This window comes from Triturus cristatus, chromosome 7 (assembly GCF_964204655.1).
Source record: "Triturus cristatus chromosome 7, aTriCri1.1, whole genome shotgun sequence".
In the NCBI taxonomy this organism is placed as follows: Eukaryota; Metazoa; Chordata; class Amphibia; order Caudata; family Salamandridae; genus Triturus; species Triturus cristatus.
In genome coordinates this window covers 930,219,104-930,245,797 of record NC_140590.1, presented here as the reverse complement: position 1 = coordinate 930,245,797, position 26,694 = coordinate 930,219,104, and the positions used below count along the sequence as shown (strand labels likewise).

Genomic DNA, 26,694 nt, shown 5'->3' with positions numbered 1-26,694 from the left:
CCTGGGGGAAATGTGACCACCTCCGCCCAGGAAAGGCATTGTTTCTGGGCTCCGGGAGCGAAGGCTCCTACCCCAGGGATCCAGAAACATGTCTCATGGTGGCAGGCTGGTGTGTACCAGGCAGGGAACCCACCAGAGGCTGGTCGTTTTTCAGGTGGCATGTCTAAGATGCCCTCTGAGTGCATTGTTCATCTTATCCCACACTGGCATCAGTGTGCGTTTAATGTGCTGAGTAATTTGATACCAAACTTCTCAGTTTTCAGAAAGGCCATTATGGTGCTCTGAATTTCGTAATGGGAAACTCTCAGCACCATATACTCTTAATGGAATTACTGCACTTACAATGTATAAGAATTGGTCTAGACACTGTAGGGGGAGAGGGCTCATGCACCTGTACCCTCACCACTGGTATAGTGCGTCCAACTAGGGGGGAGTGTGATCTATGCCAGGGTGTTCACAAAGGTGATGGTGGTGGTCGCAGCCCATCTACGGAGATCAGGGGTATCAGTCTTCCTCTATCTCGACGACTGGTTGTTGAAGGCGGGCTCAGCTTAAGCAGTCGTCTCCCTCCTCCAGGCTACGGCGAACCTCCTGCATTCGCTGGGTTCACTGTCAACGTGCTGAAGTCACACCTGACTCCCTCTGACGCTCCTTTTAATTCGGGAGGTTCTGGACATGGTGCAGTTTCGGGCCTATCCTCCTGAACGGCAAGTCCCGGATATTCAGGCTATGGTACCGATGTGTCAGCCTCTATGCTGTATTTCAATGATAATGACTCTGAGGCTGTTGGGCCTCATGCATCCTGCTAGTGACCCATGCACGGTGGCACATTCGGGCTCTGCAGTGGGACCTGAAGTTCCAATGGGTGCAGCATTGAGTGAATCTCAGACTTGGTTCAAATTTGAGGGCAATGCGAAAGACCTGCTGTGATGGCTAAAAGACTGCGATTGGTTCAAGGGCGGACCCTTCTCCCTTCCCCACCCAGATCTCACAGTAGTGACTGATATGTCCCTTCTGGGATGGGGAAGGCCATCTAGGGAGATGGTGATCATGGGTCTCTGGTCTCTGGAGGAAGACAAGCTCTATATCAATCTGTTGGAGCTTCGGGCAATCCGGCTTGCACTGAAAGCCTTTTTGCCGTCAATAAAGGGAAGGCTCGTCCGTGAACACCTGTACAACACTACTGCCGTGTGGTACTGCAACAAACAGGTCGGAGTGGGGTTCTGGACTCTTTGTCAAGAGGCCCTGCATCTCTGGACTTGGCTGGAACAACATGGCATTCCCCTGGTGGTTCAACACCTTGCCGGTTCTATGAATGTCAATGTGGACGAGTGCAGCCGAAGGTGCCTTGCGGATCACGAATGGCGTCTCCATCCGGAGGCGGCACAAAGTCTCTTTCAGCAGTGTGGAGAGCCTTGGTTAGATCTGTTCGCCTCCAAAGAGAAAATGCAATGTCAGCAGTTTTGTGCGTTGGAGTTTCCAAGGCGGCGCTCGCTCAGCGATGCTTTTCGCTGCGAGTGTAGCTGAGCCTCCTATACGCCTTTTTGGCCCATACCACTCCTGCCAGAGTGCTCAAGAAGATCAGAAGCGACCAGGCACAAGTTATTATTGTGGCTCCGGACAGGGCACGGAGAATTTGGTATCCGGAACTTCTAGACATGAGCATCGATCCTTGGGTCAGGCTGCCCCTTTGGGAGGATCATATGTCGCAGCAGCAGGGGAGGGTTCTCCACCCGAACTTGTCCACTCTCCTCTCTGCGTGGAGATTGACCTCCCTCCCGAAGTCTGTAAGGTTATCTTGGCAACAGGGCATCCCTGCACAAAATCGGCAGAGCCTTATTACTCTAAACAAATACTGTCTTCGCTACATTTTGTAAATATAGTACAGACCGGTCTATTGACCCCTTGTCTGCCCCCGTATCTGAGGTCCTTCTGTTTATACTTTATATGGCCCAGCAGGCCTCTGCTCTGGGCACGTTGAAGGGCTACCTTTCGGCCCTTTCTTCTTTACTAAGGCTACCTGATCAGCCATCTCTTATCAAATCTCCTTTGGTGCAGAGGTTCTTGAAGGGGTTATCCCATTTGTTTCCTCCTTCACCTTTCATCATGCCACAGTGGGACCTTAATTTGGTTCTCACCTTTCTGATGTAGGCACCGTTTGAGACGCTGCATAACTGCCCTCTACGGTTGCTCACCATAAAAACAGCTTTTTTGTTGGCTATAACCTCTGCCAGGAGGGTTAGTGAACTGCAGGCACTGTCTTCACAGCCTCCTTACCTGACTGTCTTTCCGGACAAAATGGTACTCTGGACTAGGGCATCTTTTCTGCCGAAGGGTGTTAACCCTTCCATCTGGGACAGTCATTTGCCTGTCTTACCTTCTATGCACCCCGCACCCTCCCAAGGAAAAAAAACGTCGCCATCATCTGGCCCAAAAAGAGCATTATTGTGCTTCCTCGATCGAACCAGAGAGTTCCGGGTGGAAGACCAACTCTTTATAGGATACGTGGGGACAAAGAAAGGATGTGATGTCCAGAAGAGTACTATATCCCAATGGGTTATACTGCATAAAAATCTGTTACGCCTTAGCGAAGAAGGATCACCCTGAAGGGCTTGGGGGACCCACCAGAGCAAAAGTGATCCCCACTGCTCTTCAGTGTGGTGTTCCGTTTCCGATATCTGCCAAGCTGCCACGTGGGCATCTCTGCACACATTCGCCAGACACTGTCTGGATTCTTAGGTTTGCAAAGACAGCCTGTTCGGTTGCTGTTTTGCAGGACTTTGTAGTCTAAGCCGTTCCGCAGTCCCTACTCTGGAGATTGTGTTTGGGTATCAGTTCAAAGGGAAGGAATCTGCAGCTTGATGTCTCTATCAAATGGACAAGTTACCTTTCTTCGGTAATGTCTTACCTGGTAGAGACATTGTCTAGCCGTAAATTCCTTACTGACCAACCCATCCACCCCGCATTGCGGGATTGGTTTTAAGTGTCAAGGATGTTCGGCCTTCATGGCCCTAGCTGTTCATTTATTAACACACCATGGTCAGTCGCTTCTTGGCTTTGCGCGTCTGGCATGGGAAGTTGACGATGCCAAACACAACGCCATCACATGGAGTCGACCGACAACATCTACCGACACGCACAGGTACTTCTAAGAAATCTTCCGGATCCGGCCTGGATGTTCAAAGATAAGGAATCTGCGGCTAGGTCATGTCTCTACCAGATAAGGCGTTACCGAAGGTAAGTACCTTGTCCATTAGCAAGGTATGACAGGAACCACCTTTGGATGAAATGGAGGGGCTCCTCCAACATCTCCCAAAGAAGCACAAAAAGAGGTATCAAGAAATAGTGAATGAAGGTAAAGTTATTACTGACAATTGTATAAAATATGCACTAGATGCAGCTGACACCGCTGCTAGGGGTATTAACACACATGGCTAAGGGTGTCCGGATTTAAACCTGAAGTACAGCAGGCCGTATTAAATCTAAGCCGCCCGCAAGTAAGCGACTTTTAGTTGTTACACCAAAAGCACACACCACTAGAAGAATTGGAGCTTCTATGGCTTTTTTAGGGAACATTCCTATTGCTGACATTTGCAAAGCTGCAACATGGTCTACTCCACACACCTCAACAAAACATTGTGTGGCTGTATTTGCACACCAACAAGCCAATGTTTGGCAAGCAGTACTTGAAACTCTTGTTCGAGGCATATGGGCTGCAGATCACACACTAGTGCATAGATCGCCATCTGGTGGTGGGCCCGGATGATTACACTTAGTTGTTGTCCTGGAAGAGTCTTTGTATGGTAGATGACACCTCCTCTGGAGCATAGTGCGCATGGGCATCGACTCCATCTTCAGATTTGTTTTTTCCCGCCATTGGGCTCGGATGTGTATGTCGCTCCCGCTCGGTTTTGTTTCCGATCTCTTTTCGACTTGCATTCCCTGATCCCTACCGTCGGTATTGTTTTTGATCGAGACTTCCTTCTACACGCGTCTTGAACAACCTGCACTTTTCGATTCCGGTGCTCGTCGAGGTCCGTTGGGCCCAACTGCGCCACTCAACAAACATGCTCAAACTTCTCCCATAAGGGTACCTTCACCAGAACTGCCAGATCCTTATATTTCCCCCAAACACTCGCCACTCAGCCCACATAACCCTGATGATGATATTTGTGAGGGAATAGAAGATGAGCAACCCTTAGAGGACACAGACGATATTCCTGGCCCATCAGGTGATCCTTGGGAAGACTTACCAGTATGCATCTGTTCTCGGCATGTAGGGCTACAGGGTCACACATACCCACCTCCCTGGCTGCCTCTGTCTGTTCCAGTAATATCTTAATTAGATACAGTATTCATGGGCATCTCTTTCTGTTCTCACACAACTCCATCATTTCCCGTAATGGCGAAAAACAATCTGAAGATGGCGTCAATGCCCATGCCCACTATGCTCCAGATGAGTCATCATCTACCATACAAAGACTGTTTCAGGACCACAACAAAGTGTAATCATCCGGGCCCACCACCAGATGGCGATCTATGCACTAGTGTGACACTCTGCAGCCCTACATGCCAAGAACAGATGCATACTGGTAAGTAGTGTTTTTCATTTTTAGACAACTGCAGCCCCCACAAGTTAAACACTGCTTAGGGTGAGGGACTGCTTTACAATCTATGCAAGCAATGTAGATGAATTGGAAGACAGTATTTGTTTAGAGTAATAAGGCTCTGCATTCTTCATAAGGAGATGGCATAGTCCTAGCCCAGGAACCTATATTAGACCCCATAACCTGCTATCCAAAGCCCAAAGTCAGTTTAGTGGCCCCAACACACCAGATAACTGAGTTACCCAGAAGGGGCAGGAATGTGCTGGCTTGAGAGGAAAACACCACCTATGGCTGCAGCAGAAAGGTTGTGGAGCACTGGGCAGAGAAACTCAACTGTTTTTGTTTTGTGTTGAGTGGACTTGGTAAATGCTGTATGTTCTGAGGCTTTACCAGTCATAGTTGGTGTGTTTACTTGCCTAAATCTGCCCCATAGCGTGCCCCTTGGTCACATGGACAGACAACATATAACTGGGGAAAGCGGCATCCCCTCCCATGGTGCCCTAGAGCCTCCTGGTGAGTATCTTAAGGAAGGAGGCCACTTGCCCTATTCGAAAGCAGGGACAATATAGTACAGTAGTCTGTATACCTTTACCTTTTTTTGATTAGCGTATATGTCTCACATACACTATATCATCTCTTGGTATGAAGTGCATAAGAGCATATGCCAGGGGTTTACAGTTCTCCAGGTAGAGTGGTAATGCTTTATAGACCGGAAGATTCAGGGGAAAGGAACATTTCATAGCCTTTGTCAAATTGGTGAGGGGAGGAAGAGGGCAGATATACTGCGAAATGTTGATCAGTGGTTGGGATTGGGTAAAGAGACCAATAATTGCTTTAGTTGACATTGTGAATCTGAAGATAAATGAGCTTTTTACGACAGAGTGGACATTGTGTAAGCTTTATTTTAATTATCGATTGGTCTACCACTACCTTTTTACTTTAAATCCTTCATCTTTTGATCATGCCCAGATGCACATAATTGTAACCAGTCCTTCCACTAGCACCCACATCACATACAGGAAATATTGCTATATGTTAGTCCAGCCTAACTCAGCCAGGTTCATAATTACACATCACAGCAACTCAATTCAACTATATCTGGTGACAGCCTCTTGGTGTTCAACTCACATTATCCCCCGTTCACCTCTTTAGTCCTTAGCACAGTCATGGAACACAATCTCATTGAAGTACCCCATTTCTGCTAACAGAGCAAGTTGCAAACACCTTATCGAATGCAAGCTGACCCCTCATTTTTTTTACTGTACTGCTTAACTCCTTTACTCTGCCTACTTCTAGGCCCTTATAATGCTTGGGCTCTCAGCGCATCAGCACCACACCACTTCGGCCTCGCTCAGTGCCACACCACTTCGGCCTCGCTCAGCACCACACCTCCTCGGCCTCGCTCAGCACCACACCACCTCGGCCTCGCTCAGCACCAGCACCTCGGCCTCGCTCAGCACCACAGCACCTCGGCCTCGCTCAGCACCACACCACCTCGGCCTCGCTCAGCACCACACCACCTCGGCCTCGCTCAGCACCACACCACCTCGGCCTCGCTCAGCACCACACCACCTCGGCCTCGCTCAGCGCCACACCACCTCGGCCTCGCTCGGCACCGCGCCGCCTCGGCCTCGCTCGGCACCGCGCCGCCTCGGCCTCGCTCGGCACCGCGCCGCCTCGGCCTCGCTCGGCACCGCGCCGCCTCGGCCTCGCTCGGCACCGCGCCGCCTCGGCCTCGCTCGGCCCCGCGCCGCCTCGGCCTCGCTCAGCCCCGCCTCGCCTCGGCCTCGCTCAGCCCCGCGCCGCCTCGGCCTCGCTCAGCCCCACCTCGCCTCGGCCTCGCTCAGCCCCACCTCGCCTCGGCCTCGCTCAGCCCCACCTCGCCTCGGCCTCGCTCAGCCCCACCTCGCCTCGGCCTCGCTCAGCCCCACCTCGCCTCGGCCTCGCTCAGCCCCACCTCGCCTCGGCCTCGCTCAGCCCCACCTCGCCTCGGCCTCGCTCAGCCCCACCTCGCCTCGGCCTCGCTCAGCCCCACCTCGCCTCGGCCTCGCTCAGCCCCACCTCGCCTCGGCCTCGCTCAGCCCCACCTCGCCTCGGCCTCGCTCAGCCCCACCTCGCCTCGGCCTCGCTCAGCCCCACCTCGCCTCGGCCTCGCTCAGCCCCACCTCGCCTCGGCCTCGCTCAGCCCCACCTCGCCTCGGCCTCGCTCAGCCCCACCTCGCCCTCGGCATCGCTCAGTCCCCTCTCGGCGCAGCCCCACCTCGGCCTCTCGGCATCGCTCAGTCCCCTCTCGGCGCAGCCCCACCTCGGCCTCTCGGCATCGCTCAGTCCCCTCTCGGCGCAGCCCCACCTCGGCCTCTCGGCATCGCTCAGTCCCCTCTCGGCGCAGCCCCACCTCGGCCTCTCGGCATCGCTCAGTCCCCTCTCGGCGCAGCCCCACCTCGGCCTCTCGGCATCGCTCAGTCCCCTCTCGGCGCAGCCCCACCTCGGCCTCTCGGCGCAGCCCCACCTCGGTCATTGAATCTTACCAACTGTCATACATTTGGGAAATAATTTCATGGTTTAATGTTTTAGCAATGTTTTCTGTACATTAAAAGAATAAGAGTATGTGTCAACAGTTTGTGGGAAACGTAAGTCAAATCTGTCCTATAGGATAATACCTACGCTTTGTTTAATTTCGTCACAGGTCAGATCGTAATGTAGAAGTTAATATTTGTGTAATATTCTTGGACCTTTTTGATAAATGCTTTCTTTTATTCACACAGGTCTGGAGCACAAGTACGTGTGAATTTGTCCGCACTTTAAATGGGCACAAACGTGGCATTGCATGCCTGCAGTACAGAGATCGATTAGTTGTAAGTGGATCTTCGGACAACACCATTAGGTGGGTGAAAAATGAGCTGATGCACAAACATAAATTATCAAATTTTTGACAGTGTAATTTACAAGTAATGTATAAATCCAACTAGCATGTTCTATTTGTAACTTGATGTTTCTTTCAGATGGTTTCCATTTATCCTTCCAATATTTGTTGCTCCTTCATCCTGTTCCCTTTAAAATATCCCACTATAACAATGAAAAGGATTTTTAGTTTGGCCCATTTAACCTGAGGAACAATTGTTTTTTTCCCACCTATTCCATTTCTTAGTGGCGATTTAGATAATGCATGAATCCATTGTTTGATCCCTGTTTATTGTTCCTGTAAATGTATTCCTTTTTATGTTTGGCTCAACTGCACACCTGTTTGCAGACATATCGGTGCCAGTTCTTTTAAATATACACCGAGTGACTTCGCTCCACCCAGGGGAGAATTGACACTCACCTCATGCTTGTGCCTATTTGGTGTATTATTCTGCTTTCCAGGAAATACTTCATTTGGAATACTTTAGAAGCTATTTTACATCAAATGTGCACTCAATCATCACCCTGTTTGTTCCATTCGGTTCTTTATCTGCTATATTTATTCTATATGGAAAGCAGTCCTTTTTACCTACTTTCTTCCCAGCATTGACAGATCCAGTAGGGCAGGCTTTAATGTAAGAAGCAGAATTTGGGCATGCAATGTATGTAAACCACATTTGTGTGCATTTGCTTACATGCTTTGGCACATTAAAGCAAGACCTATTTTGCTTTGCCAATGCCTGTTAGATAGTTAATATATGCGTCCTCTAGGACATTTCAACAGCATGTCTGGATCTTGTTCTGTATACTTAAAGGTTAGTAGATGATACTAGAAGGAGGTTTTTAGTTTGTTACCTGGGGATTTTGACTATGGCGTAGGTGCTCAGTAAAGGTTGTTTGCAAGTCTCTATCCACTTTGTCATGCTGATTGTCCATGGCAGGAGTTTATTTTAGCACTGCAGTTTAGCAGCGTGAATCTTTCTGGATTCACTATGCTGTTATTCCGCGATCTGGTGGTTGGGTCCGGATTCGTAGTCTTTCTTTTGTTTTTTTTGTAGCCCAGGTGGGCGTCGACGTCCCACCATTTGGTGCACCTCTCGTGACGTCATCGTGCTTCCTGCGGAAGTCCAACCTTTGGGGCGCCATCTTCAGATTCTTTTTTCCGCCGTTTGGTCTGGATCGTCATCGAGAAGCTCCAGAGTTTTAGACGAAGGAAGAAGGAAAATAAAAGAGTTTCATCGAAGGAGAACCTTTAGAAGACTACAGAGAGAAACGTATTACAGCCGGGACGACGAAGGAGGGGATCCTCGAAATTCTTCGCACAGAGGAAAATGCGCACTCAAAACGCAATGGACAAGACACCATTTAAGTTCTGCCCTAACTGCCACCACAAGTTCGCGCGGAAGGACCAACATCCGGTCTGCAACCTTTGCCTGCCGTTCGACCATGAGAGCAAGGACTGCAACGCCTGTTCCGCCTTCGCGCTGAAGACTCTCTGGGTGAGAGAACGTCAGAGGAGAGCCAACTTCAGCATGGAAGGCAAGGGTAAGGCCCCGTCGCTGTACGATCTGGGCCTATCCACCGACGATGACCACATTGCAGAGGGACCTGATGTCTTCACGGTCGCAGAGACACATAAGAAAATGCCTTACGAGGTAAGAGACACGTCTAGTACAAAACCACCGAAAGGGCCCCGAAAATCGGATGGTGACTCTCGAAAAAATTAGTCAAAGTCCTCGAAGGAAACACCGGCGCCGAAAGTTTCGACGTCCGTCAGTGGTTCAAAGGACAAAAGGCCGAGCGGATCCTCCGATAAGGACTCCCAGGTGCCGAAGACCGCCGAGAGGCAGAGTTCGTCGAAACAGACCCACAAGGTGGGACGTTTGGCGACGAAAGACAAGGCCGCGTCAACGCAAGCTCCGTCGAAGAGACCTGCGGTCGACGCCGAGCACATCTCAAGCATGGAGAAGAAAAAGAGAAGGCTCGAGGCGGAGATGGAGAGCATCCTTCGGAGGAAGAAGGAGTTCGACGAAAGAATGAAACAATTCAAAATCCCAACGGTCCCGTCGACGGATGTCGTGGAGATCGAGGAAGAAGGGGATTTCCACGCCGAAGAGCAGTCAAGAGGTCCTGAAGAGGAGGAAGAAGGCACCTACTATGAGGGATAAGGTGATGAGGATCAGCAGTCGTTCTACGGCTCGGCGCCGTCGACGAGTCAGGAGCTGGAATGGCAGGACATCGACACTGAAAACCCCGAAGAGCCCGTGGACTCGTATCCTTCGAGGCCTTCGCCGCCTGACTACATCGGGGCGTACAACATGGTCGTCAAGAGTGCTGCAGCAGCCTTTGGTGTGAAATTGGACGAGGAGAAGCCGAAAGCAGACTTTCTACTCGAAACTCTGCTCCCCATCCAGACGAGGAGCCAGTTCCTCTCCATGCTCCAAAGCGTGATGAACCAAGGGAAGGAGGCGTTTAAGGACCCGGGAACATGCCGATCCATCACACCCAGAACGGAAAAGAAGTACAAGCACTCCTCGCAGGATCCTCCTTACATCAAGGGATCGGTCACTGCAGATTCCATAATTGCTTCCACGGCCAGGAAAAGTCAATGTGCCGGCGACCTCGGGGCCACCTCCTGATAAGGAGAGCAGAAGGATGGACCTCACTGGAAGGAAGGTAGAAAGAAACGCCGCAATGCACTGGCGCATGGCAAACTCAAATGCGCTACTGAACAGACACCAGAACCAGCACTGGGACGAGATGGGGGAACTAGTCAAGCATCTCCCAGAAGAGTACCGTCAAAGGGCTTCCCATCTAGTGGAGGAAGGGAAGAATATCGCCAACTCATGCATCAAAACTGCATTGGACGGGGCGGAAACTTCGAGCAGACTGATGGCCATAGGGATCACTGAAAGGAGGCAGGCTTGGCTCAGAATTTCTGGATTCAAGCAGGAAGTCCAGAATAACCTACTGAACACCCCTTTCAACTGTGAAACGCTGTTCGGGGAAACTGTGGACGAGAAGATCACCCAGCTGAAAAAGGAAAATGAGACAGCAAGATCCATGGGGGCCCTGCAATTCAGAGGAATGCGAAGAGGCACCCCAAATCGGAGACCCTACGGAAGGGGAGGAAGCCAGCAGGGTACGTCGCGCCAGATATTCCAGCACGGGCAGCAGGGTGACAATCACAGCCAGCAGGGACAGCAGAAGCAGAACTGGCAGTACCAGCCTCGAGACCAGTCCTTTCGAGGGAGAGGAAACGGACGTGGCCAAAGGAGGAGAGGGGGAGACCAACCCTCCCCTAAGTGACTGCACACACAAAAGGACGCTCACCCACAGCATACCCCGAAGGGTGAAGCGCAATGTAAGAACACCAAGGGGGTTACGCAAAACAAGCGCCTACGAGCATGCAACACCGGTAGGCGGAAGACTGGGCCTCTACCTTCAACAATGGCAACAAATAACCTCAGACAAATGGGTTCTCAACGTCATACAGCACGGATACTGCATAGTTAGAGAAAAGGCCTCCAAACAAGAAACCAAAGAGAAGACAGCGCTCGGGTCAAGAGCTCGCTCAACTCAGGGAGGAGACTCTTCAACTACTGAAAAAGAGGGCCATAGAACCAGTGCCACGCAGAGAAAGGAACAAGGGAGTGTACTCAAACTACTTCCTTGTACCAAAGGTGGACAAATCACCGTCTACACCTGCGCCCTCTCCGCCTCCCAAATGCCCTTGACAGCCGCTCCCGTACCTGTAGCAGCCACGCAGCCCTTGGTACGTGGCTCGGGGATTCGCCGGGTCGCTGGCCTCCTGGCTCGCCTTCCGCTGCTGCCTCCTCTGAGCTGCTCCCCGTTTCCGTCCTCTCCGATATCGAATGTTCCGCAGACCGCTGACACGCCACCTCCTCCGTTGTGCTCTTTGCCGTGATCCTCGCGCTGGTCGAAAGACACACCTCCTTTGGAACTTCCGGATATTTGTCCAGTGAGCGGGCCATGACGTTGCTGTAAGGCGGGTCTTCGTGTGGACTCGTGTTCTGCTTAAAGGGGCCCGGGTTAAACATGTTTGGAAACGCCGACTCCCAGGTGTCCGTGCTTTCTCTCCACTCTTCCTGATGGGGAGGAAACAGAGGGGTTGAAGGGGAAGAGGCAGTCCACCAGTCATTCGTGCCCGTAGAGGGAGTGTGTGTCGCGACCACCCTGTCACAGGTTTATATAACATTTTCAACTTATCATTTGAACGGCAAAGTTGCACTTGCTGGTGGTCTCTGAGCGGAATTTGTTACTCTAGCTAATTTGACAATGATTGTGTCCAGAAGAGAATAATTCTGCAAAGTAGTGCTTTCTTCTTCAGTATACAAGTATGATGTTAGTGCATATATTAATGTAAATAATTTTAAAGCATGCACAAGCCTGCGTAGTGTTGCGCTATAGATAAATACATAATTAAGAGAAATCGTCAGTTCTTTTGAATTACTGCAAAGCACCAATTCTTAAGTCATGTTTGGAAGGGTGTTTTTTGGCATAGATAAATATATGGATACATTTGAGAACATGATCTAAGTAGTACTGCAGATAGCCACTTCAGTCACTTTATCTCAATGGATAATGTCAAACCAGTAACTTCAATCATTTGCTTGCCTTTGACCTATGACTACTCTGACCATCTAAAATTGACAGGTGAAGTCCATGCTGCAAATTTAGCCATTAAAGCGCTGCAACGCACCTTGATGGCCCTGGCAAAAGACCTTACAGACGTGGAAGGCCGAAACCGCATCAACAATTTCCACATTGTAAGACTCTCAGACGGGGCTGAAGGTGGGGACTTGATCACTTATCTGGAGAAATGGATAAGAGGTTTTGAGTGGTCTGCTCACCCCTTTCTTTGTGCTTGAGCGGACACACAAAGTGCCGGGGAGCCCTCTGCCCCCGGAGCAAACGCTCGATCTGTGGTAGCCAAACTCCTCCATTATAGAGACAGGCCTATTGCTGAGAGCGAGGAACACATGTCCTTTCATGTTGGAAGGCAGTATGGTGACGCTGCTCCTGGACTTAGATGCAGCTGTACAAGCAAAGAGAGCCTCCTTCCGGACTGTCAAAAAAGCTGAGAAACGCTAGCATGCAATATTCACTTGTGTCCAGCCCACCTGAAAATCGTACTGGATAGCACCATCACCTTTCACACATTCCCTGCTGAGGCTTTGGGCTGGTTGGAGAGGCATTATATAAAAAAAAAGGTAGAGAGCATGGGATCAGCCAAAGGACTCTGCAACCCTGATGCCAGTCTAAGAGGAGACACCACAGCTGTCCCATGTTCAGGCTGGGATAAGGCGGCGGTGATAGCTGTGGCACAGCTTAACTAGAACAGCCTCCCGAATCATGGGATGAATTGCATATGGAGGATCCCAGAAGGAGATCCATACAAACTGACACCTCCCTTAGTAAAGACTATGCCTAAAGTAACTCCCCAGGCAGCGAAAGTGTTAATATGAAGCTGGGAGAGGTTGTGTGAAGCTGAATATACTGAACTGGTGTGGAGTGGGGCTGGAATGGTTGATGTTCCTCTTTACCCACAATAGAGTTGTACACATAAAGCTGATACATTATGCACGGGATCCTTCATCACTGTCAGAGGAGCTGGGGCAGGACTGCAGCTGCACTGCGGGATGGGGCTCAAGGGTGTGCTGAGTGTCTGCACTGAAGAATTGGTTGCTCAGCTGGATGTGCGAACATACTCTGTGGCAGACGCGAAAGAGCAAGCGCTTTTGTTCTCGTTTTTTAGCCTACCCCTACACTGCCACTCTCTCTACCCGAGAACCTTTTATTGAGGTTTACTCTTTATTCAATATGCCTGTTTGGCGGGGCCAGCCGTTGTTTGGTTGCCCTGGGGAGTGAGTTGGGGCCAGAATTTCAGTTTAAGGTTCCGGTGATGGTGGATAAACTAGCTTGGTCTATGAGGGGTGCGAGGCAGAACCTCAGGCCAAATAGCAAGGTTATTTACAAGGACGATGGAGGCTTCCCAGGAACATTTTAAATTGATGACTTGGAAAGTTTTGGGGAATGAAGTCTGCAAATAAGCGTCACAAGATCCATGTTTCTAGAGCCATGGGGAGAACAAATTGCTTTCCTCCAAGAGACACACCTCAAACTGAGGCAGAGAGGCTCAGTCACCACTGCAGGGGGCAACTTTATGCCACAGAATACTTGGCCTTTGTGAGGGCAGCCCTAATCTGGGTCAGGGCAGGGGTAACTTTCGAGGACAATTTAAGCAGAATGCACCAAGATGGGTACTATCTTCTGGTAGAGGGGACATTTAATGGGATGTAGCTGACTATGGGGTGTATAAGCCCCAAACCAGGGCCAAATCCATTTTCTGGGACTGGTGTCCTCTCAACTTAGCCGTACTTGGAGAGGGGAGGTAATCCTGGGAGTTGACTACAACTGTGTAGGTGACACGAAGTTGGAATGTTAAACACCACTCATGGTAGGTGCGCAAGCCCGTAAGACTGCACTGGGGATCTGGGAATGGATGTCTGGCTGGGACCTGGAAGATGTCTGGCAGACGCAGCATGGGTCTGAAAGGGATTACTCCTTCTACTCTAGCCTTTTTAACCTGTGAGGCTAGACAAGTTCTTATGCTCTAAGTGTGTGAGTTTCTCCCTATTACACACAGAGTATCTGGGGCATACAGTATTGGACTACAGCCCTACTACGCTTGTGGAGCTCTGACTGAGGCTGCATCGTCCAGCAATTTCTACATGAAGGCTCCGGCCTGACTCACTGGAGGATGTCCCGTTCTGGAGTGGGCTCAGTTCCTCGATCGGGACCTTTTTTTACCACAGCGCTGTCATAGTGACTGATTGCCTTGCGGAGTGGCAGGCGTTTAAATTGGTCATCCTAGGGTACCGAATTGGGCAGACAGTGAGGTTATGAAAGGCTCTAGATGCTGAACTGATGACCCTTGATGGGACCATACATGGGTTGGAGGTGAAGCTCGATGCAGTGTGCCCTTGGAGCAGCTGCGTTGACATAATTACAAGGCATACATTGAAAGGACACACGTGGCAGAAGGGACGGCAGGACTGTATTGGTGTGGGTTGTTCAGGCGGAGTGCCAGAGGACTCCAATCAAGCAACTGCTGACTGCGCGTGGCAGCACTTTACATTCCCGCCCAGACATTAACTCAGCCTTTCGAGACTACTGTGACACTCTGTATGGACCGACTGGGAAGTTCCTGAGCATAAGAGTGGAATCTTTCCTGGACAAACTGTGGCTCCCCACCATTAATGCTGGGGAGGCGGTTTAGCTGTGTTCGCTGATCGTGCCCCAGGAAATTGACTGACTGTCGCGCACCTCGATTTTAGAGGTGCAAGTTCTTGCCCTGTTTACCAAAGTGGGTATAAAGGTGGCACCTCTGTAAGAAATGGGCACAGGATTCTACTCCCTTTACTTTTGGTCCCCAAGAAGGTCTGAGGTTTGAGACCAAGAAGGACCTGTTCTGCTGTCCCTGAACAAAGTCTTACAGGCTCCTGAATGTAGAGGATTGGTTAGCATCCCTGGATCTCCGGAGACACCTATTTGCACCTCTATATCCTTTCAATCCACAGACTACTGGAGACTATCAATGAGGCCCTGCCAATATCCGTTCATGATCCTACTATAGTACATACAGGTTCACCTCACATTTTCAGCAATGTGCTAGAGGTTTTACTAAGAATGTCACCTTTTCACCTATTTCCAAATCTGCAAGACTTTTCAAGGTTATGATCGTTTAAGGCATGTGGACACCCCTTCAACAGACTTTCCCCATCAATTATTTGGAACTATTGACAGTCCAACTGGCTCTCAAAGCTTTATCTGCCACATCCTTTATAAAACAGTCTTGGGCAAAACTGACAAAATTACTATCATGTACTGCCTTCAGAAACCAGGGGGCACACATTCCTGCCAGTTCTCGCCGCTAGTGCAGGACCTTTGGCTTGGGATGATCCACCACAAAGTACATTTGCTAGCAGACTGCCTTCCGGGAGCGGATGACTTTGCAGACCTGCTCGGCAGGATGTGGTAACAAGTCTCAACCCCCAAATCCTGCTCCCATACTTACAGCACGAAATGCCTAAGCCTTGCCTCCAGGTATCCACAGCCACGGTCCATGAGCAATGCATTATGGAAGAACTGGTCACAGGTATTTGCCTATTCTTTTCTGCCTGTACCACTTTCATATGTGGCTCCGAGGCTACATCAGACGTCCCTCTACCCACATCTTGGAGACTCCCACGTGGGCCAGACATCCCTGGCTCACAACCCTTCTAGAGTTGTTGATAGTCCCTCACTAGAAGGGTCCCTGGCAGCCAGATCTTCTCACTCAAATCCAGGGCACAGTCCGACACCCCGAGGAGCGCAACCAGGGGATTTGGCTCCTGAGGTTCTAGAGTTTTGCTACCTCAGTCTACCCACTGAGAGTATGTCCATCCTCCGAGGCTCCCTGTCCCACTACTCGAGCCTGCTATGCGGAAATATGAGAGGTTCATCTACTGCCTACCCAAGTACATTAATCCACTCAAGCCAGCAATGCAAGACATAGTCTCCTACTTGTTCCACTTGCAACATTCAGGTCTGACTTGCACTTCCATTTGTTTGCTTTGAGCTGCAGTCGCACCATACCTGCAGAACAGGGGACAATCTTAATTATTCATTGTGAAGAGGGATATCATACCTCACCCCCTGGGTAACCCCCCGCCCTGTCCTGGAACTTCAGTTTAGTCCTTACGAGGCTCATCGGAGCCCCTTCATATGTGCCCTTCAGTTTCTGTCATGAAAGGTAATGTTTCTAGCATCAATCGCTTCCCACGGGCGAGTGAGTGAGTGAGATTCAACTTCTCCCGCTGATGGAGCTTTTTCTTTTAAGGTGCATGCTGACAAAGTAGTACTTAGAAATATCCAAAAGTTTCTGCTCAATGTGGTGTCCCTGTTCCACCTCGACTAGACAGTTGAACTCCCAGTGTTTTATCCCCACCCAGACTCTGTAGTAGAGAGAGGACTTCACACATTGGATGTAAAGAAGCCCTCACCTAATACATTGACAGGACAAAATCATTTAATTAAGCACAACAGCTGTTGCCTGCACTAAATCCTTCAAAGGCAGCACCATTTCAAAAGCAGGGATAGCTTGCTGGATTGTCAAGTGCATTTAGTCCTGCCTCGTCAAGGCCGTCAGATGGCTCCATGCCATCACACCGCCCCCACTCCTCCAAGCGGCCTCCATGGCCATTTTGGGTAACATCCCAATGGCTCTTTTCTGTAAGACCGCTACCTGATCCACAGCACACATTCACCAAACACTGCTCTGTGGATGTACTACCACGTCAACAAGCTCAAGTGGGCCAGGCTGTACTGCGCACACTTTTTCAATCATCTGCAATATTCTGTGGCTAACCACCGGTTAGGGAGCACTGCTTTACTGCAGAGCATGTGCATCTAAAGCTGCACATGCCACGACCAGAAAATGTTACTTACCCTGTAAGTAGCTGTTCGTGGCATGAATGCGGTTGATTCACATGCTCCAACCCGCCTCCCCTGAAGCGTTCGGTTCTCGCTGATTATTTGCTTTACTTTTCTTTTTAACATTCACTTTCATTGTCATCTTCTGTTACTTCTGTCTTCCATCTCCATCCTCACCCAGGCAAGAAAACAATCTAAAAATGGAGCCGATACCCTTGCACATTGCCAATCTTAGGGTGAGTCCCAATATCTCGTGACTCAAAATACTTTTTTGAAGAAATTAAAGTTGTACATGTCAGAGCCCAATTCTAGATAACAGGAGTATGCAGAGCCTGTGAATCTACAGCTCTACATGCCTACAAAAGATGCTTACAGGGTAACATTTTTCTGAACGCCTAGGGGTGGCTCTGCTCTGTAGTCTCTGGGTTGGTATTAACATGGAGCCATAGGGTGGTACCTACCAGCATGTGGGGAGCATTATTGGAAGAATTCTTTGTATCCAGTCTGGCTCCTGGGGATATTCCAAAGGTGAGGAATCTGTGATTGGAGTATCCACCAGTTTTGTTAATTCAGGAGTGGTAAGACATTGTCTTAAGTAAAGTGTGATAAGCAGACCTACTTCTGTTTAAAAAGCTGATGTAGCCTTTATTTTGTTAATCAGATTAGTTTATCAGCAGTAGGTCATTGTGCAGAGTCCGATGTCCTGGCTGATTGGCATTTAATCTGTAGGAGGTAGAAAGGGTAGTTTCTTCTGAACGTTTTTTGAGATGGTACAGTACAACTGAAGCCATTTGTAGAAGCCAGAAATGTTTGAGTCATGAATTACTGAGGCTAGACAGGGACGCTTCTCGGAAGGCCAGAAGTTGACTTTGATGTCTTTAAAAAAAAAAAAAAAAAAATACCTGGTTCTCAAGTCTAAAATGGGGCGGCTCACCTTAGGGTACACATGTGAACAAACGGGCACTGTCCCAGGTGGTTAAGTCTCTCAACATTAGCTGCCAACTGGTAGCTGGACGAAGAAGGGGAGGGGGCGAGCATCGCAGCATGGATAGATTATCATAAGTGTAATCATTGGGCAGTTAAACTTTTGCTTCCCAGTAATTGCCCCTCCTACCTTCCCTTGACTATCTTGATGAGAAACTCCAGGATATCTCCTTTGTTTAACGTTCTCCTCATTAAATCTATTTAAGACATCTAAAATAGAGATTCCAACCAGTCTGATTGTTGAGGAGAGATGGCACCTACCCACTTAAAGCAGATTTCCTTTCTCGCTAGTATCGCATAAAACAAAAGATGTCTGGCGGGGCCGGTAATACCCTCTGCCACTTCAAAAATAACGATGAAAGGCTTATCTTAACCTGTAGCCTCAATATGCTTGAGATGGTCTTTCCCACTGCTTCTCAAAATTCTAGAATAGCCGGATATTGTTGAAACAAATGCATGTTTGATGCCTTTTCTAAACCACATTTCATACATTTGACAGATCTTCCTATGGAGTGAAAATAGATGGTTTCTCCTTAACCAAGCAAGCTTAACAATTGAGTATAATGTGTGCATCGATACATGTCAGATGTATTGCAACTGCTCCCTCAGCAAGCATTCACCCCACAGGTCTTCTACCAGAGTGAAATCTCAATCTGTAGCCTCTTGAATTGCCCAGTACCACACTGATACTTCCTTGCTTCCAGGAGGCTTCCCCACCAGTTGATCTTCCAAATAGTTACCGCTGTCCAGGGAGGACCTCCGACTTCTCAGTTGAATGTATTTAAATTTCGAAAATTTCCCCTGCATCTTCACACTCAACTCAACCTAGGGTACAAGATTGCATCCCCCTCCCTTTTCTGCAGTAGTTTTTACCCAAGAGATTCTTATGCCCTTAAAGGCCCAGATGTATTTGTTGATGTCCTGCTGAAATGTATCTATCAGAGACTTGTCAAAGTGCAATGGCATTGTATTAAACAAGAAGGTGATTTTTGGCAGTATCACCATTTTTACCAGATTCACCCTCCCAAAGATTAAAGGGAGATGTGCCCAGCCCTTCATTATCCGAGTAAGTCACTTACAACATTCTTCAGATTTACTTCTGGTATTTTATTAATATCAGTCCCAGATATCTAATTCCCTTTCTAATCAACGGGTTCTACTCTTCGAGATTCCATGCCATTACCCCTGTTTTCCCAGCATTAACCTCATATCCTGACGCTTTGCCAAACTCCGATGCAATCTGGAATATGACCGGCAGTGCAGCCAAAAGGTCTGATGTGTAAACCGTTAGGTCATTGGTGTAAAGTGCTACCTTTTTCTCCCAGCCCTCAAATCCAAAGCATGGAATATTTACAGCAGCTCTATTTGTGTGTGCTAAGGGCTCTATATAGAGATTACAAAGGAGAGGAAATAAAGGACAGCCTTGTCTAGTGCCTCTGGACATTTTAAAAGCCTCTGTCCGGTTTCCATTTACTAAATTCTTGCTAATGGGTCCTGATATATTAGCTGGACAGCCTTATGTAAATTCTCCAGATTGTATTTTTCCAAAATAGCAGCCAAATAGGACTAGTTAACTATCAAAGGCTTTGGTGGCATCTAAGTTCACCACTGCTAGAGGAATCTAAAGGGTGGAGGCCAAATAAATCGCAGCTATCAGGCTATGTTAGTTTATGTAAATATCTACCCTTGCTAAAACCCTTCTGATCACTATGTACGTGGAGAAGTGTGGCTCAATGATTAGAGCGGCAGACCCTGATGCAGAGGTCTAGCCCGGGACCAGGGTTCAATTCCCTGCCTCGGCGGGTCTTGGGCTCAAATTCCACAGACCTGATAATTCTCGCCTCGGTGCCATTCCAATCATGGAGTCCCACTCTGCAACTCTGGGCAATAGCTTGCTTAATCTCCACAACGGCCCCCACAACGCTAAGGATGCCTGGCCTCCACCTTGGGGGTGCCCAGGAGTGGATGCCTCACAGGGAAAGCCAGGATAGGTTCCACAGCGGTATTCGTACAAGCGCCTTGAGACCCTTGCGGGTGAGTAGTGCGCTATACAAGTATCAATTTATGTATCATCTCACCTGCTACTTTACTTAGTCTGTGAGCTAGGATTTTTGCAAACATTTTGTAGTCCGCATTGAGCAGAGTTGGTTTTAATATCAGTGTGATTATCGCCTCGCCCCAGGATGTGAGTAGCTAAAGACAGTTTATTTTGACTTGCCATATTTTAACATTTTTAAGTATGCTTCACCATGTTTTTGCTTTTTTCTTTTGCAAGAAGAACTGGACTGAAACTTGTTATCCTTTCTGCTGTACACCTTGTCAGCATTTTATATTACTCATTTTGTTAAGTTCTATGGGGGCATTTGATGGGGCTATATTTGGGCAGTTAGTGGGATGCAATTGGAGCTGTCAGAGTAAGTTAGTTGACAAACTGTAGGTGTTTTTGATGCCATAGTCATGTGTTTTTGAAAAGCTTTTGAATTGGCCAGCAAAAGTTTTAAAATTATGCACATCTTAAAGTCATTTAACAAAAGAATCCCCCTTCAAGTGTCCGGTTTGTAAAATATAAGTCTCGCATTTGCATTTTCTTCACGCTACCCAAGCTCAGCCCTACATCCTGGTTTTACAGTCAATAATTTTTCTTTTTCTTTTCTTTGAAGACTCTGGGACATTGAATGTGGTGCCTGTCTAAGAGTGTTAGAAGGGCACGAAGAATTGGTTCGATGCATTCGATTTGATAACAAGAGGATTGTTAGTGGCGCTTATGATGGGTATGTTCTCTTGGTAAAATTTTGGATCTTTCATGCAGCATTCACATTTTTCCCATCTGCACATACAATGTTTTATGTTAATATTGTATATTTTGTATAATTTAGGATGTTTTATTGAAATTTGTTTTTCAGTGCGTTTTTGGTATGTTTATTTTGATAAAATATTGTTTGCAGTATTCATTTTGTCCCGGTCACCCAGTCCTTCTCAACATTAACTCTTCCATAGATTAACGTGCTTGAATACCTTTCATCGTACTATTACACATGTTGATTCAGCAGTATTCACTTACACTAAATTAACATTGCTTTATTAATCTGTAGCCTCTCCATATCATTGTGACCTAAACACCAGCTAGTGAGGTGGAGAGACGCAAAGCAAAAATCCCTTCCCCTCACATGTCAAGTTTCCTACTGTATGTCAAGCGGGAGGAGATCATTCTCAGAATTCTGGTCCGAGTTTCCATTTTGGCTGACTTAGTCTCAGGTTTCGACATTTATTTCTTACTGGACTCCTGGCCACTCCTCTAGTGTGAAGAAATTTCTACTCCTCTGTTGTATGGTTTTGCCTATGAGAAATACTTTTATTCATAGCTAGTTTTGGCTGCAGATACAAATGCTAGGCATACTCCTGCCATCTAGTGGTGGGCCCGTACTGTTTTTTTCCTCAATTTTTTATGATCAGCGCCGTGTGTTTTTTCCTCCCCCTCAAGGCATTGCGCTTGTCCAATTCTTTGTTAAAAAGTTTTTTTTCCTCCATTAGGGTTAGGACGTACTGAGCCAGAGCGCTGCAGCATTTGACGCCACGCAGCCTAAGGAAAAGAAAACTAAAGACCGGAAGATCGACAGCACACAAACAGACTTCCCAGCATCCAAGTAACAAACACCCGTCCAGAATTACCGTGTCCAGGTGATGGAGACAAAGAAAGATCTATTCCCGACAGTGCCTGTGGTGCCGAGCCAGGTACGCCCACTCCGACACAACGTATGCAATTTGTGCCTGTCCTCAGAGCACAAAGAACAGTGCACCGCCTGCTGATAGTTCAACAACAAGAAAACCCTTCGGGCATGACTAGATCAACGCCTCACGCACAACATAAAGCACCCAGTCGAGGCACATTTCAGCCACGACTGCTACGCGGATAGTGATGCAAGCTCTCCAGTAGGAAGCGGGATGGTAATAGCCAGCCCACACTACACCAGACACATCGTCCTGGGACGAACCTGCTCCGGTAGAGGCCTACGTCGCCAGCGCCAACCACCGCCTCTGGGTTAAAGACCAAGACCTCGCTATCTATTTTTGAGAACGGTTACCCCCTATGCAATGACTACACTTGTCACCACCACTACCCTGCCAGGGAGCGCCACAACCTGCAGTTTAGGCTGACACTGTGAGCATGCCCCGGAGCTGAGAAGGGACGAGAACATTCTTTATCCTGATCGGACATCCATGTCACAACAAGGTCGGTTCTGGCATGCTGCTTGCAACTGAAAGCAAATTGGTACCGACCGAGCCTTTGACACCAAACCTTCACTCTGAACCGCCAAACACATCAGCACCGAAGAGCGCCAAGAAGTCCTTCAGACAGATACGAAACTGAACATATGCTTGGGCTTGAACGGATCCAAAACATACTTGGGATCCAAGGATTGAAAAACATACTCTCTTCAAAGCAGAAAAAAATCCACAGGTACAGGGTTTCTAAGCCACATTCTGTTTCTAAAGAGACATGTAGTAACTTGCAAGTTCCTGCATTAAGTGTGATTACTACAAGACACCGCCTGCAACAAAGGAAGAAAAAAATCAAACTACCAAACCCACTCAAGACCCAGGGAGGAGTTTGAGGGACTGCAGAATTTTATGCCGGAGAAACGCAAGGAGAGTGCAAAAACAAAGGCAGAGGAGTTCCACTTTTTCCCAGCCTCCACCAAAAACTGTAACACAGCACCACAAGCCCAATAATATTTAGTCCAGCTAACTTGCTTCAAAATTACTCACCTTCTGCACAGGAAGAAGTCGGAGGAGAAATATAAGACTCTGATTCCCAGGGCACACAAGATTCTCAACATACACCTGACCCAAGGGAAGACTGACGTGGTTCTACCAGATCCAGACATTGAAAAGCCTGTGTGTATAAAAAGGTTCTCCCCTGATGACACTTAGTCTTATTACAGTGTCATCCAAAGAGCTGCAGAGTATCATAAGCTCTCTATGCATTCTACGGAGGAGGAAAGTGACTTTCTAGTGGAATTTCACGCCCAAAGCGCACAGTATACAACACTTATCCAAGATTGGGTCCATTCTTGCTGTTTTCAAGAAAATGTTCAAGGACCCAGTCAAATCAAGGGTCTGGACACCAAGAATCAATGTAAAAATAGACCCTCACCATTCAACCCAATCTATATTCGCGGGCATTCCCTAGCAGCCTCCCTTGTAGTCACTAACTCTGGGTGGTGAAATCCGCTCTATTTGCGGAGTTTGCAGAGTTTTCCACGGTCCGTGGAGCACGTGAAGTTCCCAAAAATCTTTACGGGAGAGGAGATGGTGAGAACAAGGAAGGAAAATCAACCTCCTGGCAAGCTTTTCCTACGTGGGAGGTCAGATTTCTCAGTCTGAGTGGTTGCAGCAGGTCGCAACCACTAGTGTTGAGAAACCTTCAGTTCGTGTTGAGGTTGCTGCCGCACGGGTAGAAAATCTACTTGAGCAGCAGAAAGGAAGAGGCGCCCTCTTACGCTGTGCATGGTGCAGTTCGCGATGATTTTACAGCGCGAGACACACCCAGCTCTCAAAATCACCTCTAAAAAAAAAACGTAACACTCCACCACTCTCTGAACTCCACGTAGCACGGCAGAGTCTTTTTGTCACTTGCGAACTCCGCCCAGGCCTAGTAGTCACCACTGCCAAGAGCAGCAGCACAAGTCACTGGAGAGGCATCTCCTCCAGATGAAGAAAGCAAATAGATTGAGGCTGCTGCCAAAAGGGTTGCCACTGGACATGCTAATTATTTGACAATTGCCATTCTGTTGGTCTGCTCTCACCTTACAATAGAGCAACCTGTGATGAAATGCAAGAGCTCATGCTACATCTCCCAGCAGAATATAAAAGCTGGAAGAAGATCTATTCAACGAGTACAAATTAATTTCAAATGCATTTATCAAATGTGCCTTAGATGGATTATACACTGCTGCTAGGGGCATAAACATCTGTGTTCTGCACGGAAGACTTGCGTGACTACGGATTTCCAGGTTTAAACCTGAGCTACATCACCTTATTCTAAATGTCCCTTTCAATGGGGAACAACTTTTCAGACCAGCTTTAGACACTCGGTTTGAAAAAATAAAAAAAAACACAGGCACTGCCAAGTCAATGGGTGCCTTACAGACCATAGTGCAAAAACAGCCCTTATGAAGGAACTAAGGTAGAGGAGCAGCAAAACTTCTTCCACAGAAAATACCACCTCTCTGCGCCAAATGATGAAGGCTGAGGGAGAGGCAACCCCATCAAGGGCACCAACACCCTACCAGCAAAATTACTTGACCACTCCACCGGCCCCCCGCCCAACCTCCCTTACTTCAAAACACCAGTCGGGGGAAGGCTGCAACAATTCTGTCAATCTTGACATAAGATTACATCAGACCAATGGGTATTAGAAATTGTCAGACAAAGATTGTTCAGAACTACTTAAACTTCCAAATATTCCACCAAAACAGAACTTAAATCCACAGCATCTACACCTGCTCAAAGAATAAGTGAAGGCATTACTCCAAAAAGGGGCCATCGAAATAGTCTCACTTAAACATCAAAACAAAGCAGTCTCTTCCCTTTATTTTCTCATATCAAGAAAAGACGAAACCCTAAGACCCATTCTGAATCTGCGGCGGCTAAATCACTACATAATATTAGAACACTTGCACATGGTCACATTGCAGGATGTGATACCACTACTATACGCGGGTGACTTCATGACAGCACTAGACCTGAAGGGCGCTTACTTTCATATTCCAGTCCGTCCAGCACACGGAAAATTCCTGAGGTTTGTGGTAAGTGGACATCATTATCAATTCAAAGTACTGCCCTTAGGGGTAGCAACAGCCCCAAGGATCTTCACAAAGTGCGTAGTGGTTGTAGCTGCAAAACTACGAAGATAAAACATTCGTGTCTCCACCTCGATGGGTTGATCTGGAGTCCAAATAAAAACCAATGTCTATTAGACACCCAAAAGAAAATTAATCTATTACATCAATTTGATTTCTTGATCAATGCGACAAAATCACATCTCCAACCTTCCCAAATCCAACATTGTCTGGGGTCAGTACTCAATACCATCTTGGGGACAGCATACCCCAATCCCCAAAAGATTCTCAATCTCCAGAACCAACTGGATCTTTTTTAGCCACATCACCTACCAGTCAAAACAATGATGCGCACACTAGGAATGATGACATCTTGCATAGCAATGGTGCCCCATGCTCACCCACACATGAGACCCTCTCAAGGAGTGTTTAGCATCTCAATGGTCACAAGCGAGAGGGAACATGGAAGATTTAATTTTGGTTTTGCAGCGTGAATCTTTTCTGGATTCTCATGTGGTTGGGTCCGTAATTGTTGTATTTATTTATTTATTTTTTTCCTGTTGGTGGGCGTCGATGTACCACCATTTGGTGTCCACTTGTGATGTCGTCGTGCTTCCTCCGGAAGCTCTCACCTTAGGTCACCATCTTCAGATTCTTTTTTTCCGCCATTGGGTCTGGATCGATACAGAAGGAGCTCCAAACTTGGAGAGGAGAATCCACGAAAATCAGGGAAAAGTCTAGGAAAATCTACAGAGAAGTAAATCAAGGTACCGTACTTCGAATCAAGGTGCCGGACTGCGCCATGAGGGAAAGGAACAACCTCATCGACGACTGGCGACGATTGCGCGTACAAGGGGCTCCCTGTGCCTGGTGAGGGACAAAACGCTGTTCAAGTTTTGCCAGAATTGCCATCATAAGTTCGCCCAGAAGGACCAACATCCAGTCTGCAACCTCTGTTTACCGGTAGTTCGCCGAAGTGAAGATTGCAACACGTTTTCGACATTCACCCTGAAATCCCTTGGGGTGAGGGAGAGGCAGAGAAGAGCCAACTACAATATGCATGGACCGAGTGCATCACTGTTGCTACGGGACCTGGGCCTCTCCAGTGAGGAGGAGGACAATGTCGCAGAAGGGGCATAAGGCGACCCTGAGATGGACATCCAAGGCGACCCTGAGATGGACATCCAAGGCGACCCTGAGATGGACATCCAAGTGGTAGAGGTCAAAAAGAAGGCTTCGAGAGGGGCAAGAGAACCATTGTCCTCGGAAAAAAAGTAGACGAGTGCACTAGAGGGCAAAGTATAAGAAATTATACTTTGCAATAGAAATGATGCGATGAGCGCATCTGGAATGATCAGATTGAAGCAGCTAAAACCAGGACCACGCTGGCTTCTGGAAAATACTAGCTCAGGTCAATAAAACCGGAAATTATGGCCTGGATCTTTATTTCGATCCAGGTAGCTGGAGCAGACATTTCTCAATATTATAATCAGTAATTGACCATTCTATTAGGGGTATAAGACCCTTGGGAACTGACTGGACCGAATAAAATATTGCCATTTACTTTTGTCTAGAAGATACAGTGGCAGCAACAGAAGCGGTCAAGCCTGGGAAAGCCCCAGAACAAGATACCAGGTGATCTTCTTAGACATGAAAAAACAGTATGGACACCTTATGTAAATCTACTCTGCAACGCCGTGGCTGCAGGAGCACAAATACCTGAATCATGGAAAGGAGCTGAAATATCTCTTTTTAAGAATGCAATCAAGACCCTGCAAAATATGTCCGACTTGTCCCAAAGGCTTAATGAGATCAATTCCCACCCACCAAACCTGGGAGTGCTATCTTTATCGCATCTTGCT

General features: G+C 48.0%; 1 protein-coding gene across 2 annotated transcripts in view; it reads left to right on the top strand.

Moving 5' to 3' along the window:
• Positions 1-26,694, top strand: part of FBXW11 (F-box and WD repeat domain containing 11) — a 540,498-nt gene that overhangs the window by 408,321 nt on the left and 105,483 nt on the right. For both annotated transcript variants that reach the window (XM_085617878.1, XM_085617877.1), the window contains exons 9-10: positions 7,373-7,491; positions 20,651-20,761. In XM_085617878.1, the coding sequence (XP_085474004.1) occupies positions 7,373-7,491; positions 20,651-20,761 (230 nt within the window). The remainder of the gene's footprint in view (positions 1-7,372; positions 7,492-20,650; positions 20,762-26,694) is intronic.